This window comes from Nothobranchius furzeri, chromosome 11, assembly GCF_043380555.1.
Source record: "Nothobranchius furzeri strain GRZ-AD chromosome 11, NfurGRZ-RIMD1, whole genome shotgun sequence".
Lineage (NCBI taxonomy): Eukaryota > Metazoa > Chordata > Actinopteri > Cyprinodontiformes > Nothobranchiidae > Nothobranchius > Nothobranchius furzeri.
In genome coordinates this window covers 40,374,576-40,391,137 of record NC_091751.1, presented here as the reverse complement: position 1 = coordinate 40,391,137, position 16,562 = coordinate 40,374,576, and the positions used below count along the sequence as shown (strand labels likewise).

General features: G+C 45.5%; 1 protein-coding gene across 4 annotated transcripts; it reads right to left on the bottom strand.

Annotated features, from left to right (window-relative positions):
• Nucleotides 1-290: 290 nt before the first annotated feature.
• mpz (myelin protein zero) lies at nt 291-14,770 on the bottom strand. 4 transcript variants are annotated; one of them, XR_011515471.1, is made up of 7 exons: nt 14,589-14,770; nt 13,206-13,372; nt 8,259-8,472; nt 7,723-7,852; nt 7,278-7,320; nt 1,299-1,442; nt 315-452 (listed from the first exon to the last, which is right to left on the bottom strand). XR_011515471.1 is itself a non-coding variant. In XM_015956083.3 (6 exons), the coding sequence occupies exons 1-6, from the start codon at nt 14,632-14,634 to the stop codon at nt 441-443; spliced, it is 612 nt and encodes a 203-aa protein (XP_015811569.1). In that variant the 5' UTR covers nt 14,635-14,770; the 3' UTR covers nt 291-440. The 4 variants fall into 4 exon arrangements, 3 of the variants coding, with proteins under 3 accessions (XP_015811569.1, XP_070397658.1, XP_015811568.1); XM_015956083.3 differs by lacking the exon at nt 1,299-1,442 and having other exon boundaries at nt 291-452; XM_070541557.1 differs by lacking the exon at nt 315-452 and having other exon boundaries at nt 1,231-1,442.
• Nucleotides 14,771-16,562: the final 1,792 nt, after the last annotated feature.

The following is a 16,562-nucleotide window of genomic DNA, read 5'->3' as shown; positions in this document are numbered from 1 at the left end:
CTTGAACTCCTATCTGCGCCGGCTGAGAGGAGCAGGAATCATATTTCCCTCTCAGCATCACTCGCTGTTTTCCTCCATCCGAAGTCCAGTGTGCACTCACAGTTCAGCTCGGTGCATGTGATAGAGTCGTAAACATTTGGGGGGGGGGGGTTTAGGGGACGCTAAACACACAGGGACATCTTACGTGGTCCTCTTAAGGAAGTTATGTGCATTGTTAGGCATTAAACGCTTTTACAGTTTCCCCAGTGATGGCGTAAGCCGTCTCCAATGAGGCGTCCTAAAAATTACTTGACACTGTTGCCGGTGATATAGGAGGCCTATTCCTACAGCCAGGCCCGTCGTGAGAGGGTGGAGATAATGGGAAATAATGGGGGTTGCATCAGGCTGGGCAGAAAGAGAGGGAGCAGACTAGAGGAGGAGTGGAGGCAGTCATAGAGAAGTCAGACCTTTATCTACAGGAGGAAGAAGAGGGGAGGGGGTGAGAGGAGGAAGAGAAACAGGACAGAGCAGTTAGCATATAAATCACTTCTGTAATTTGAATTAACAAGAAAGTCTGGAAATTCACGCTGAAAAAAGAGCGAAATGGGAAAAGACAGGAGGAAAACATAGAGCAGCGTGAGGAGGTGAAGCTGGAGTTTGACACATTGCCTCTGAAAGGGGAAAAAAAAGCAAATTGGCTTGTCCCCACAGCCGGGGAGTGGTGATGCGTATCGGACACACTCGGAGGAAGCTTTTTTCTGCGGATAGGATCACAAAGAAAGGAACCAGAGAGGGAAACCCAGGCAGCAGCCTCTTTTAGATTCTGTTATCAAACCCAGCTGTCTGAGGGTCTCGCTTCAAATGGCATATCTTATGACCTCACAGGAGTGGGGGTGCAGCGGGCCGGTGAGAGAGACTATAATCTCAGATCTGGGCCGGCGTACAATAGCGGTGTCTTCGTTCTGGGACAAGAGCAGATAGGGTGGGATATAATTATTCAGGGACTCGGGTTTAACTCGCAGGCTGTCTTGTTGGTTTACTCCCCCACCTCCCTCCCTCCCCCCGGTGGTGGTCTGTTATTTGAAGCTGAGCTGATTGGCGAGGCGGGAGAGGAGACCAGGCGCCTTAGACCTCCCCATCCCTCCCTCACCTCTGAGCACCTCCTCCCCGTTTCTGCGGGTCAGCTCCAGCTCGATGGTCATGAGTACCCGGTCTTTGCCCTCCTCCCCACCTCCCTCCACCCCTTCAGTCTTTTTGATGATGGTTTGCTGCTGCTTGTCCTGATGGCGCTGTTCGGGTCGGGCCGTCGCTGCCAGTACCTGGCGCACAGGCTGGAGCAGGCGGCCGGCGAGCCCGCCCCAGCCCCTCTCCGTATCCTATTTCTTATCCTTGCGCGACTCCTGCTTCTTCTTTTCCGAGGCTGCGGCCTTAACCTTGGAGGGGTCAGCGGCAGGCGCGGGGCCCTGTGGGCGGAGGAGGGAGAGGGGGTCGGGGGAGAACAGGGGAGGAGAGTCACTTCAGGAGGAAAGGAGTGTGAGGCAGAAGGAGGGAGGACATGTTAGAGGTGAGAAGATGAGAGATGGAGTTACAGCTGGACAGGCGGAGCTGTGTGAAGAGTAGAGAAAATCACATTTAGATGGAAGAGGAGGAGGAGGAGGAAGGAGTCAGACATGCAAAGACAGATGAGGAGCTGGAGCACGGCCCTTTTAGGGGAGGGGGTAGCAAGTGAGAGGGGGCGGAGTCCAGAGCTGTAAGGGGGTGACAAAACAGGTAACCATGCGTTAGGATGGGACAGTGGCAGGCACTCTCCATACACCTGAGTGACAACTAATCAATAACACACACACACACACACACACACACACACACACTTGCTCGTGCGTGCACACACACACACACACACACACACACACACACACACACACACACACACACACACACACACACACACACACATTTTTTAAAGCCAATCAACCAATGTCAGCCCTTACTCGCAAAAAAATATGGAAGAGTGTCCAAAAAGAGTCTGAATACTTTTACCTTTGTGTTTGTAGCAGCAGGAAGTTGTTTCTAACCAATCAACATCTCGGTTTTAACAAGAGCCTCCAGAGAAAACAGGCTCCTCTAGGAGGAAACGTCCTCATTCCCACCCCTAGTCTGATTTACCGCCCCTCTCTCGTTAATCTGATTGGCCGAACGGAGCCGGAGATGAAAGCTGACAGACAGCCGCTCCAGCCAATCATCTGCCGTGTATGTTCTCAAAGCGTTTGCACTTTTCCAAACGTTTTCCCCAGATGGTTCAGTGTTGCAAAACCATCTGCCTGCTGTGATTGAAGGAGAAAGTCTCCGGCGTGCAGGAGCGTGTTTGCAATCGTCTGACGTTTGGGTGCATTTGTTGTTCTGCTGTTTACACGTCGTCTCTGGGAATATTCAGTGTGTGACTGGGTTTGAAATTCAATGAGCGAAAGCAGTGTCTAAACTGTCAACACAGTAGCCGCGCCTAGTGGGATTATGCAGCATTTATCCAGGGAATAATTAGTTTAGAAGTTTAATTTATATCTCGGAACCTCAAATAATTATTATTTATACAATTCCTGCATTTATTTCAGAGCAAAATGTTTAATTCCTGCAGATGAATGAATATTTTGTGTCTGAGAAGCTCAGAGCAAAACAAAAACTTCTTACTTCGTATTTTTCATCATGAAACTTAGTTTTTGGGTTTTATCCAGATCATAATTCAGAGGCTTTGTTTATGAAACTTAAGATAACCTGAATATTCATATTTATCTTCTCATTTACTAAAGTTAGACACATTTACCAACAGATAATTGGATTTTTGCAGCATCCTGGTGTTGTGTTGCATATTTTAGCAGATTACTCGGGTCTCAGACGCCTGGATGAGGATTTATTCTGCTTCAGAGAAAACTGGAAACAACACAAGGAGTGTTCCGATACAAGACCGGGTTGTATGCAAATGCTGAACACTATATCTGGAACATGATCAAAACTCCAACCCCAGATCCTAACGTGCACGAATATCCGCTTACATTTAATTTAAAGTTGGAGGAAATGTGCACTACGCACAGATTGGAATAAATTTATCATGACTTTAGTTGCACCTCTGAGAATGTCTCACCTAGCTTCGCATCGATTCTCTGCCCTCTCCACAAGGAACAATATTACCTTTAAATATTTATTTCGCTCATGCCGTGCCACCATTCACTCCCACTCATTCTGTAAATTGTCTGTGCAATATACAAGAGGTGTCAAGACTCATCTGCTGGAAAAAAAATCTATAAAAGGAAGAGCCAGAAGGTAGAAAACTCGAGCTCCGCGTCGCTTGAGCACAACAAATCCATCAGGAAGGACTGAACTAAGAGGAGATAAGGTCAAGGCTACACTTAACCTTACAATAGCTGAATTCCAGTGCATTAACCTGTGAGCTCACCTATTGAAAAGTATCACAAGTGCAGGATAATGCTCTAATAGAGCTTAATGAAACGTCATGTAATGGTTTTACAATGCTCTGCTTTTTTTTTTTTTTGTTACCCTTTTTTCTGCAAGATGAAGAGCTCCGTGGTGGAGCTGCAGACAGAGTGAAGAGAAAAGGATCTAAGGCTGGGAGACGGAAATAATTTGGCTCTAATACATCAGCTTAGTCAACAGTGGAAAGCCCACTTGAGGCTCCTTCCACCCACTGAAGCTTCTACTAATAATACCCCACTGATTGCATTACAAAATTTATCATTTTTAATTATCCGCCCTGCAAAGGCAGCACACGATTGAGACACAAGCTGCAGCCATCCACCCGGCGCAGCGGGGAGCAGCGCAGGCCATCCAGTGCCATCATCTTCGATTATACTTACATTCTCTCATACATCATCGCATTGTTTACCATTAGGCATCCCGCAACGGGCTCGGCTGTTTGTGCTGCAGCATTTCTCAGAGCTCCCACGCTAACAACCGGCCTGCTCTGTAAACACGAACCCCAGCAGCCGCTCTAGCAGGAGCCGCCTTCGTTACAGGGGCTGCACATGCTTCAAAGGGTACAGGGGGGGGGGGGGGGGGTACTGTCGGGAGAGGTAAGTGTCTGCATCCCCTGCTGCATACTGAGGAGAGAGGGTGACAAGTGAGGTGGGGAGATTGAGAGGTAGATGAGGAGCGTGAGGTAGTGATTTTCTGTCCAGAACCAAAGCTGATCAGAACACCGAAGACCTGAGGAGGGAGGAGGATGTGGAGGGAGGAGAGGGGAATGATGGAGGGGGAGTGGGGGGTTAGCTCACAGATAGATGGATGCTTCCCATGGCCAAGGAAGCCAAAGGGAGAGACGGGAGGTGGGGAAGGAGGAAAGGGGGATGGGATAAAAAGGAATCTGAATGAGAGCAAAGAGATTGCGGGTGGGAGTGAACTGAAGTGGTAGGCAATTGGAGGATGCAGAGAAGAATGGATGGGTTGTGTGTGTGTGTGTGTGTGTGTGTGTGTGTGTGTGTGTGTGTGTGTGTGTGTGTGAGAGTGAGAGAGAGAGAGAGAGAGAGAGAGAGAGAGAGAGAGAGAGAGAGCAAGCAAGGATCGATACCAAGTGCACTCAATTATCATTCCAGTACATCGTGCATGGGTGTTCATTCCTGCAAACTTTATGTGTGTGTGCGTGCGTGCGTGTGTGTGTGTGTGTGTGTGTGTGTATAAAGTCTTCTTCCACAACTCCCCCTAATGGGGAGTAGAGACAACACCACAGCCCCCCAGCCTTTTGGAGATTTGCAGTACAAGCCAAGCAAACAGAGAAAAACAAAGATGGTGAGTCTGATTTCTAAAAAAGATGGCAGCCGAGCTTCCTAATAAGGGCTATTTGATCAAACAACCACTTATAAGTGCACTGAGAAATCCCAATGGGTCTCCTCTCTTTGTGTGGTGCACCAGAGAGAGGGAGTCAGCTCAGAGGAGAGAAAAAACGACACGAAGCAGAAGGAGCTCAGATAGAATATCTGCTATTGCTTTATATTTGTCATTCGAGCAGAGACTTGCAGGAAAGTAACTGTAAATGACAGCGTTGTCAAATATTCCAGTGTCCTCTTGGCGGCGAGTTATTTATTCATATATGCACTGTCACACGCTGCAGGCACTTGAGAGCAGCTCAAGAAAAACCTGACAATCACACGACAGTAGAAAGGAGAGAAGAAGACAGGGGGAGAAAGAGGGGCTCCGGGGAGACGAGTGAACCTGTTTAAGGCAGGAGGAGGAAGTTGGCCTCGCAGTTCAAGCCTCTGCTGCAGGAAGGCATGCAGGAGTATGGCAAGCCATTTTATCACGTAATAGCTGCTTCAAAGCTGAGCAATTCACCCGTTGTTTTCCATGCTCAATTTTCAGTTCAGTCATTCTTTACACGTTTCTCAGTTTCACTGGGCCGGCCCAAAAGGACCACTTTCTGGACTGTTTAAGGGACCAACTGAGCATGTGAACTGGGATATGTACATGGAAAAGGCCCGGAAGTGTCACTTGTGCAGACGTCACCAAAAAACTGTCATTTGTTAAACTGGAAGAGTTGCTGGTGAAGAAAAAAGGAAACAAGCAGCATTCACACAGCTTTAAAATAGTTGTTTCTAGACTCCAATCAGCATCAAATACGACGTGAATGACCCCACAACGTCATAATTTAAAATGTTTTATTGGCTCACAGAGCACTGTAAAAAACTATGCCTCTTCTGGTCATTGAAGTTCACTTTTTAGGTGACACAGCTGCTCTCCGGGTCCCCTGAATAGATGAAATTATGATGTTGGTTTCTATTGGTAACAGGAACTATATCAGCAAAAAGAACTAGATATGGAAGATCCCTAGTTGTTCTAGAATTAATCAATAAAACGTAATAATTATTCACATGACCGTTTGACTGCCAAGTCTTAATTCTCGTATTTAAATTGTATTCAAACTGAATTAGAATGTCATCACAAATGTCATTATATTTTGGGCATCTAGTCGTCACTTTAAATCTAATTTTAACCTAAAACTGACAGTCTAGGTATGTTTGTGCTTGTGAATATGAAAACTTACAAAGAGAGCATCTGCGCTTGGTCATCGAGGAAACAAACCCTCCTTGATGTTAAAAATATTCTTTTTGAGGAATAAATCGACTGATATCCTTAACACCCGCCTGAGCTTAGACACGTTGAAACAGCGGTTGATGGTTAAAATCCTAAATGTAGTTTTTACTGTTTGAAATGTAATTTTAAGCGTTTTATTTATTAATCATGCTTGGTGAGAAATTAATTCAGACCGTCTTGTCAAATTAGATGTGTTTTGATGATTTTATGAAACAATGGCCTGCCATATCCCATGTGTCAGTCTACCTGCAGCAAAATGAAAGCCGTCACACCAACAACTTTCATTTCCCAGCTTGGATATCATTTCAAAGCTGATTTTTAATTGAGAGAAACTCCTTGAACCTCCCCCCGTGCATGCATGCGCGCGCGCACACACACACACACACACACACACACACACACACACACACACACACAATATTATCAACACAAGGCCTCCGTTCGATTACAATACACCCCCACAACCCTGCAGCCCACACATCACCACGGAGTAATCAAACACAACTTGCCCCGGTGGCGTGTTTTCACAAAAGCCACACAAAGGGGAAAAAATGTCTGATTAATCCAGCTCTCGAGGCGATCGCACTCCCACGAAGAGCAGAAGGGGGACAAAAACCCTAAATCGGCGGCGTGCCGCACAGTAAAATCACTGATAACAGCTCGAACCACAATAGGCCCACTGATTTTTATTTGACTCCTAGTGAGCTAAATCAGCAGTTGCTGCCCATTTCCCCACTGTGAGCAAATCACAGCCTCATTCAGTCCATGGCGGCACTGTCTCTGGCGCTGGAGCCCGTAGCCCAGTCTCGGCCACTTGGCAGCTTTGATTCCTGCCCCTGGGCAGTTTACTGGCACCACACTGTTTGGTGCCCCAGAGGGACATGGAGGAGGGGGAGGTGAGAAGGTTTAAAAGCAATGCTGAGACGTCTTAACAACCTGAATACTGTTATTAGCGTGTGTATGCTGTATATGCTGTGTGGGCGGCGCCGTTTCTGAAGTGACGGGTATTCCCGCTCCATCCCTAAACTCTCAGCTGAATGCTGCATTTACCCCCCCCCCCCCCCCCCCCCAAAAAGGGATTGGCTTCAATTTTTCACATCTGACAGCAAACCAGTCTGCTGCTGGATGTGTGTGAGTGTGTGTGAGGAACAGGATGGAGCAAAAGGGGAGGGGATGGAGAAGAACGGGAGGAGGAAACTTGCCTGTCTCTGCTGTGATCCCTCTTTCTTTTTCTTGCCATGTTTGCTGGAGGGGACAAAAGAAAGACAATGTCAGGATGTCGAATCCATCTCTCCCTCCAGTGGTCACAGGGCAGCACTGCCTGCCAGCTATCATAAAGAGAACATCATCTTAATCTACCGGCCTGTCTCCAACACCACCCCCCTAGGTGCCAGTTGGGTCCAGATTGGAAATGGATGAGCAAGATGACGGATCCACCAGATTCTCCACTCAGAAACGGCCACTTCAACACTTTTCATCAACTTTTTTTACAGATTAGACCTAAAAGAAGGGTCATCATCTCTTTCTAGTTGACTAACTGGCCGTGGCGGCGGCTACGTCAGCTTGGCTACACAGGTGTCGGTGCCAGGGATGGGCTCCGGCCTCTGCTCCAGTCCCTGACAGAGCCCCCCCAGGATGGGCACTGACCTGACGTTCAAGCTGAAGACACGTCGCGCCACCAGGAACCTCATCAGGTAGTAGATGACCACAATCAGCACCAGCAGGCCCAGCACCACCCCGATGATGGCCCCCGTGATCACACCCGCCTGGATCGGCACTTTGGGTGGACGAAAAGAAAAGAGAAGGTGTTTGAGGACGAGTCACTATGAAGGATGAAGAAAAGATGGAAGAGGAAGAGGAAACAAAAGGCTGAATAAACAGATTGGGAGATAGAGGGTGAAAAAAAATTATTAAGAACGATGAAAAATGGGACGAAAAGATGAGAGGGGAGGGGGCAGAAGAAGTGAAAGAGAGGCGGCGATGGTGATCTCAAATAAAGAACGAGATAAAATTGTAATTGATTTCATTTCAGAGCTGACACGAGCTTTTTAAATGAGGCAGAAAATATTTACATCAATCTCACGGTTCAGAATGATTCCTACAACGGAGAGCATTCTTCTTCTGGTAGAAAAATAATAAAGTATATGATGTGGAATTAGACTACAACAGCCCTGCCCCCTCACATTTCTCAAACACCAGCAGGCGGACGCTGGAGGGCCGGCCCACGATGTCAGGGGGGTTCTTGGCGTCGCAGGTGAAGGTGCCGTTGTCGCTGAAGTCCAGGTTTTTGATTAGGATGGAGCCGTCACGGCGTCCCGGGTTCCCCACAAACTCCAGCCGGTCCCGGAACGGGCCCTTGTTGTCGACGTAGGCCTCACCACCGGTGTAGTGGAAGATCTATGATGGACAGGCGAGACGTTCATGTCATCTACGTCAGCTTTCAAACTTTAAATACAACGTTTCCATTTAAATATGCTAAAATTTTCCCCTTTTTTCTGAAAGTTTTTGATTTAAACCCATGAGAAGTGTTGCGTTGCCATATGGAAGCAACTATGTCCACACAGATTTAGAGTTAGTTTCTGAAATGAGCTCAGGTTATTTTTAATTCCTTAGGAAGAAAGTCACACTTACACCAAAACACACAAGAACAGAGCTCAGTCCAAAAGACACGACAGCCAATAAAAACGCCACCATCAGAACGTTTTCATCCTGATGGGTCTGAATCGATGAGCATCATGATTCTGTAAAGATGAAGCTTATTGATTCTGGCTGAAGTTTTAATGAACAGCTAAAACATCACACAGACGGTTGTAGAAGTGTTGTTGATTCTTTAGCATGTCTTTCACCTCCTAATCAGGAACATTTGGATGTAAACTTTTTGCATCAGACTAGGGCCGCACGATATTAGGAAAACCTGCGATATTCGATAACTGTGATTAATATTGCGATGACAATATTACTAGCAATAAATAAATCTTAACTCAGGAACAAAAATATCCAAAAACAAAGAAATAAAAATATCATCAAAATGAGAAAAGCAAAAGATGTGAGGAAAGGGAAAAAGAAAATGAACAAGAAAAGGCGATCAGCGGGTCCCGGGAAAAGCTGAATCAGCAGAACTAAGCTAACTCAGGTGTTTGCTAACCATCAAAATGAAGTGCCATCCACCTCGGGGGCGGGCATCTGACCTATGAGAACCCACCCAATTGGTCAAATGGGTGAAGAGCTCTGTTTGATTTGTTAAAAAAAACATCATGCTTCTGTTTGATTGACAGAATGTATTATGTGTAGCAAACATTTGAGCTGACCATTCATTGCGATATTTATCTGTTCTTTGCGATATGCATATTGTGCATGCTGATATCGCGATAACGATATATTTACGATATATTGTGCAGCCCTACATCAGAGCATGACTATTTAAGTTAAAGGTTGAGCTCTTCTTGGAGGAATGAAGCTTCTTGTAAGCGTTTTAAACTAAAATCATCAGAAATGGTGGAGTTGGACACTGAGAGTGCTCAGAGTACGTGTGGTGATCCATTTTCAGCTTGTAACATAAAAATACCAAATTCACACTCAAAATCTGTACATCTGACCAAGTGATGGCTGTTTTTATTGCTGCCATCTTCAAATGTTGCACTTGGAATAAAGTCCATTAACTCAACTTAAGAGATCATTTAAAGATCAATATATTTTGAATACATTTGCAGCGGTCTCTAGTAGGAATGAATGCCTTGTAAGTCTGGGTAAAAAAGCTCTGGTGCACCTGTTTGAGAGTATAAAAGTCAGCTGGAGGAGAACGTGGCCTCAGATGACTTGGAGTCTTATTTCCTGATATTTGGACATCTTGACTCTACCACTGACTCTGTTTGCTCTGCAACGTTGATGTTTGACCTCCACAAATAACACGAGCCTGGAGGAGCTCTGCTGTGTGGTGGAGTTGCTACTGCTAATAGTTAGTATCTACTAGCCGACACGTTCTCTGCCATTTCCTGGAGGCTATACCAACAGCAGCCTGCCCCGTCGTGTCAAGATGGGTGAGACCGGTGTGATGTAGATCTGTCAGGATTAGAAGCTGATGCAGGAGATACGTGTAGCAGACTACTTTCATGTTCAGCATGCATGAAAAACTCGGTGTAACCAATCACATTCAAAAATAATAAATAAAAGTGGTTTTGCAGTGAACTTGCTCTTAAGGCTCAGGAACCCTTTGCAGATGTTCCGGGCTAACAAGATGATTAGTTTGACACGTTGGAATATTCGCACCATGTTCTAATTTTTCAAATGTGACGTTTATGTGCCTCCGCTCCCAAAAAAAAATAAAAAAATTACAGATTTTAGTTTAAAATCTGTGGAATTTCATGGATTTGAAGCCTATTAACAGTGTGTCTAAAATGACACACTAATGTGTTGGAGCTACCAATACTTCTGACGTAAAATGCACTTGTATGCACGTTACTATAACCAAGACTAACCAGTACATAGAACTTTACTTATGTTTACTACTGCTAAGTATCAGAAAAACTAGTTCAGAAAGAACACTACAAGTACTTTGTACTGATATGTATTAGTAGTGGTAACTTTGGAAGTGCATGCTACTCTGTAAGTATTAGTAGCTCTAACACTTTACCTACTCTAGTGTAGTAATTATTTCAAGTGCAATCGGTTTACGTAAATTTTCCAAGTAAAATTAACTAAGACTTTACAGTGTAGTGACCACGATGAATCAATTTTATTTAAATTATTACCAGTGACCATCCAGATGTTTTAGTTTTTATAAAATAAATCTAATTCCACCGAAACTCTAAGATTCATAAACTAAAAGCTCATTTGAGCATCATTAGTGTTTTATTTCATCCCCAAACCTCTCAGATGCATCTGATGCTGCTAGATTTAACCACTTCTGCAAAAATAAACTATTTTTAAACTTCCATATTTGGTCATTTTATTGGAAAAACTCAACAAGCATTTCTAATGAATAAGTGCACATCTTTTATGAATATTCACAGCTGATCACATGATGCAACGGCATCAGAAATACAAAAAAGAACAAGAAATGCTACTTGAAAGCAGACAGATGAATGAAACAGTAAATGTGTCCTGGCAGGGGAAGAAATGAGCGACTGAAGATAAGCAGGAGCAAAAGAAAAGGAAAGCGAGGCCTCTGCAGGGGAGAGAGATGAGGGCAAAGGAGGAGAGAGAGACTTAATGAGAGAGGAGAGGGAGGGATGGGGGGGATTAGGATGAGGTGGACAGAGGGAGGCAGAGATAGAGAGATTAGAGAGATGGAAGAGTGATAAGAGAGAGGAGAGGGAAATTAAAGAGCAGGAGGCCGAAGCAGCAAAGACAGAAAGTTTCATTAGTTAAAACTCGCTGGAGAAACCAAACTTTCTGCTTTTAAACCATCGACTGCAAAAAGTTTTTAAAATCCCAGAGATTTCAATTTTTCATTTTAGCCTGAATAAAACCACTTCAGAAAACCATTCCTCTCTGCCTGAAAGAGACGCTAAAAATGAAACGGCGCTCTGACAATCACTGTTTGTTTCCATAAAAGGTCTTGATTGTAACAAAGAAGTGTCCTCGAGTTGGAGGACGAGTCTCTTATTCAGGCAAAAGGAGGAAACCGTTTCGGTGAGGGGTCTTCAGCAGACAAAAGCTGCTTTGTCACAAATTACTTCCATCTTTGTCTGCCATTGGCCTCTGGACGTGCGGTGCCGTGATTTATCAGAGCGTCTTTAACGAAACAGCTGCAGCAGTAAACAACGGCGAGGAGGGCAGCGAGAGCAAATCAAACATCAGCGTTTCACAACCAAAATAACTTTTTACACAGGTTTCTTCTAAGTCACATATGTCAGACTCAAGGCCCGAGGGCCAGATGCGACCTGCGGAGCATTTTTATGTGGCCCACGAGATAAATATCAAAAATATACTATTAAAACTGGCCCGCTGGCCGATTTTACCGCAAAGACTTCAACTCCCATGATGCTTTGCGGCGTCAGCGCGGAGCCGACGCACCCCCCTCCTTTGTGTTTTTTCCAGCGCCGAGGCAGTCAGGGGTAGTTGGGTGTCTGCAGCTCCGCTGTCTCGGACAAACTACACTCCTCTCACTCAGCGCCGAGTTCACTCAGCTGTTTTCTGACGTTGAAGCCCGGAAACGGAGATTCTAGCCGCTCAGTAATGTGTTCACGACTGAAAGAGAAAGTTTTCCAACTAACGTCCAGACAGAGCTGATATAACTCCAGCGAGCAGCAATACGCTCAAACCAGCACGACTCTGTGGCTACTGTCGTGTTTCCTCCCCAAAACACAACAACGCGGTCAAGCTGCTCAGACATGTTCATCAGCACAAACCTATGTGAGCACCTGTTGTCATCTAATGGTGTCATTATTATGATGAAGATGAACAAAACAACAGGAGTCTCCTCCTCAGCTCAGATCAACCCTATGATGCAGGTATCTGGCTGGAACAGGTGAGCATCACAGTAAACCAGTGGAGCAAACTGAGCTTTAAATATGTTGGTTTTATGCTCTTTTTCTGCTCCAAAACATGAAAGTTAACAGGTGAGATGTTACATTTTCATTTAAGATAAAATGATATTTTTATTTTGTTGTTGGCCCGTGAGAAAATATTTAACCTACAGTAAACAGGAAGTGGAAAGACTGCAGATAGATGAATAGAATAGAAAATCCCTTTATTGTTCCTCAGTGGGGAAAGCTAGATGTCACAGCAGCGATGACACTTATTACAGGAGAAAAAAATGAGAATAAAAAATAAGAAAAATGAATAAACAAGAAAACATAAATCCTGAATAGATTTTAAAAATGCTGATTATACCTCCAGTAATGAATACCACTGATGCCTTTTATTTAAAACTGACTTGCTCGTGTGTCATTTGGTTATTCCACATTCAGTGTTAATGCAGAAATATGTTTGTTTCCTAATTTAAAGGTTCAAAATTGCATATATGTTGATAAAGAAAATGTGCAAATTTGCCGTCACTTTTTCAAAAAATATTAAGTTTGGCCCTCGACTCCTTCCCAGAGTTTCATTTCGGCCCCGTGTGAGTTTGACACCCCTGTTCTAAGTTGTTTTCTTGTACTGTTGGTGTATAGTTGTGTGTGGGCTTTTACAGAGATGCTGTCCCGGGAGCCATCGGGCCTGTAAGTCCAGGAGAAGGTGACGTCATCAGAGATCCAGCGCCAAGAGAAGAAGCTGCAGGAGAGCCGGACGTCTGAGCCCACCAGGGCGTGGCGTTCCCAGCCCGTGTAAATGGTTATGGCCTGGGAACGCTCAGGTGCTGGGACACACACACAAGTAAAATCTCACTTTCACATCACATCCGCTATAATACAAACAATTTAGCGCACGTTTGTGTGCAAACAGATGCGTGTTTGCACAGTAGCCTAAATGAGCAAACCCTGTGTTCTGATCCGTAGATTACGGAGTGTTTTTAAAGCCTTACTCTAATTACATCCAGCAACGTTCATCAGCATGCAGCCCTGAAATCTATAACATAAATCCCAAATAATTAGATATGCATCTCGATTGACTAACTGTACATTTAGAGGCGTCAAGTCCAGCATTGATCCACGCGCGCGTTCAGTAATTACTGGAATATGGGCGTGAGTCTCCCAGAGCCAAAGGGAATAGCATTTTCTTCATGAATATGTTGGGCTGAATCAAACGCCGTGTTTATGCTCCGGTATTATTTCATGATCAATGTTAATTTGGCTCCAAGAATCTATATTTCTCTTCAGCGCTCGGCATCTCAAACGAGCAGCAAACCTCCATGGAGGTGCAGCACCACCCCTGCCACTCAACAGCAACCGTGTTCCTCTGGCCTCCACAGACCACCATATTCGTGGATGGTGCCGAAATCCACCCCCCACCCCCTTTCGGGAGTCATGCGGGGCTTTCTGCTGCTTTCAACACCCACAGAGTAAAGTTCACAGCTTTGGCTGCGAGCGTCCTCCAGCGATAGCAAGCCCCCGCACTACTTGTCAATGAAATCACGCCTGACATATTTAATTAAAATTCTGACAAAAACATCTACAAATATCTGACAGGATGAAGTAGAAGGGGGTAGGGGGTGGCAGGGACTGGCTGACAGGAAAACTTCAGCTTGAAAGTCATAATATTATTGCTCTTTTACTTTTAAAACTTGGGAGACACCTGCTCTAAAGAAACTGTGTGCAAGTATCCATCACAAGTGTTTAACATGTAATCAATGCATCAAATGCAAATTAAAAGTTTAAATCTATCACACAATGCATGCTTTAAATCAGAAAAAAACACTTTTATCCCTCTTCTTTCATCGGGTTCATTAGTTTTATCAAGAGAAAACTTTCTCTCCTTCTAATCCTCCATTAACCTTTAACCCATGTCAAGGAAAAAGCTCATTTCTGCACCTTGGCTCTAAATTCAACACAAGCTTTTCTCCTTTTTTTGGACAACTCATCAAAATCTAATTACACAAAGTAAAAGAAAGATTTGCTCTCTGTTCTTTTTTTTACCTATTCCCAGGAGAACGATGGACGCCAGCACCAAAACTGTCAGCATGGTTTCTGTGGAGCTCCCAAAAGACAGACGTGACAGGATGAGTCCCGCTCTGCAGGGAGGAGAAAAAAACCCAGAAGAGGAGCGTGCAGCGGTGCAGGATGCCCCTGACAGACAGACGGACGGCTTCAAAACAGGACAACAACAGAAACCTCACTGTCCCCTGGTTTATACCCAACCACACCCCTCGTCCAGGCCCCGGCCCGTTCCTCCTCTCCTCCCCACCGACCTCCCCACATTTCCCTCACTGGCACAAATTAACACAGAATATCTTTTCAAGTGGGAGAAAAAGGCAGGCGAGAGGCACCTGTGCCGTACTGCAACTGAATTAATTGGATGCACAATGAGCAACTTGGGGCAAATTTGCAAACCCTGCACAGCATTAGGCCATGATGAATGCAACGTGTTAAATTAAACCCTCGCCATCCTGTGATTGAGTTGAGAGGGAATGACGATGAACACCTTGGAGTGTGGGCGCAGGTGAGAGCACGTGTTTGTGATGGAATCATGGGAATGTGCATGCAATAATCACATGAAGGACAGGTGGGAAGGTTCTGTTCGTGATGAGGATGAAGGAGATCTTGCACAGAGGCCAGTCCAGCGCTCTCGCCTCCATCCCCATGTCTCACCCCTGCATCTCCTTCGAATGCACTTTCACCGGGTCTGATTCCAGCAGCCCAAACAAAGAGCCCACTCTTTGCTCCCTGTCCTCCTTCTCTTCAGATTCCTGTCCTTTGCTGGCGTCTAGCACTCTGAGACAATGGGGCTAGAGGGGGACAGGGGCTGACTCGTGTTTGCTCGTCTGTCAATGGTGCCTTCTTTGTCTCTCGACCTCCTTCTGCTCAGACAAAGCTGCGCTTTCAGAGCGCAGCGCCCACTGCTCACTTTTCCAGTAACACAGACCGTGTAGGAGATCATGGAGAGTCCTGCCACATCCAGATGGGTTGATGTGAGGACATGAAGCTCCGAGAGCAAGGAAGCTGCAGCAGATGTTGCAGAGAAGGAGCAATAGCGTGAACAAGCAGAGGAATTTCTGGAGAAAAAACAAACTAATTTCTGCAGGCCTCATTTCATCATTTTGTCACACGTCATAAATATGCATTCATTATGCTGCTGGCGATGAAATAGAGAACGCGTGCACAAATCAGCACGCAGCCGCTCTCCTCCTGTGTTAATAAACACACCAGACATCCTCGATGCAGATGTCACCCTCGTCCACTCGCCCAACATTTCAGAGATAAAACTCAACGGACTCAACAAATCATTAAGCAGCAGATCCACTTCTTTGCCACTTTTCAGACCGCAGCATTTTTTTCCCCCGCTACTTGTGACAAATCCCAACCACTCGCTCATCTTAACACCTCACATTCCCCCGTTGATGGATCAGCTGAACAAAACGGACCATCTGCCAACTGGTTGGCGCCATCGACGATCTAAGCGTTTGGCTCCAACGTCTAAATCGCGACATCCTTAACAGTTGTGGCAGATCCTGCCTGGAGGCCTCCAGAGGAACAGAGGGGGATTCTTTATGAGTCTGGCAGGTGCAGAACGTGGCCAGGACCCAAACTCGTCAGCACCGAATGATGGTGGCAGCGGCTGAGCTTGGCAGGGAGGAACTGTATCACATACAGAACGAAGGCCCCCGTTCCTCTGGCTGGCAGTGATATAGTACACTAATGTTAGAGAGGGGGAGCTTATCTGCTGCTAAATAATACAGAGAGGGGAGGCAGGGGAGAGGGGAGAAAGGTACCAGCAAGGAAAAAGAAACACAGATAAGGGGAGCATTTGGAAATCTTTGCAGAATTGCACAGGACTCCACTAAAGCGTTTCAGCGATACTGAGGTGGACAAGGCTTCATATCAACTGTCGGTATTAGAGCTGAGTGAATACGCTAAGTACCTCAGGCTTCAGTCACTGTGAGAATGAAACCA

Bases quoted from the DNA above. Each gene is read 5' to 3' on its own strand.
- mpz (XM_070541557.1), bottom strand. From the start codon at position 14,634: ATGCTGACAGTTTTGGTGCTGGCGTCCATCGTTCTCCTGGGAATAG. The intron at 7,853-8,258 runs GTGAGGGGGCAG...GTCCACCCAAAG, and splicing joins CCTGCTGGTGTTTGAGAAAT to TGCCGATCCAGGCGGGTGTG. The intron at 7,321-7,722 runs GTCAGTGCCCAT...TGTCCCCTCCAG, and splicing joins GTCTTCAGCTTGAACGTCAG to CAAACATGGCAAGAAAAAGA.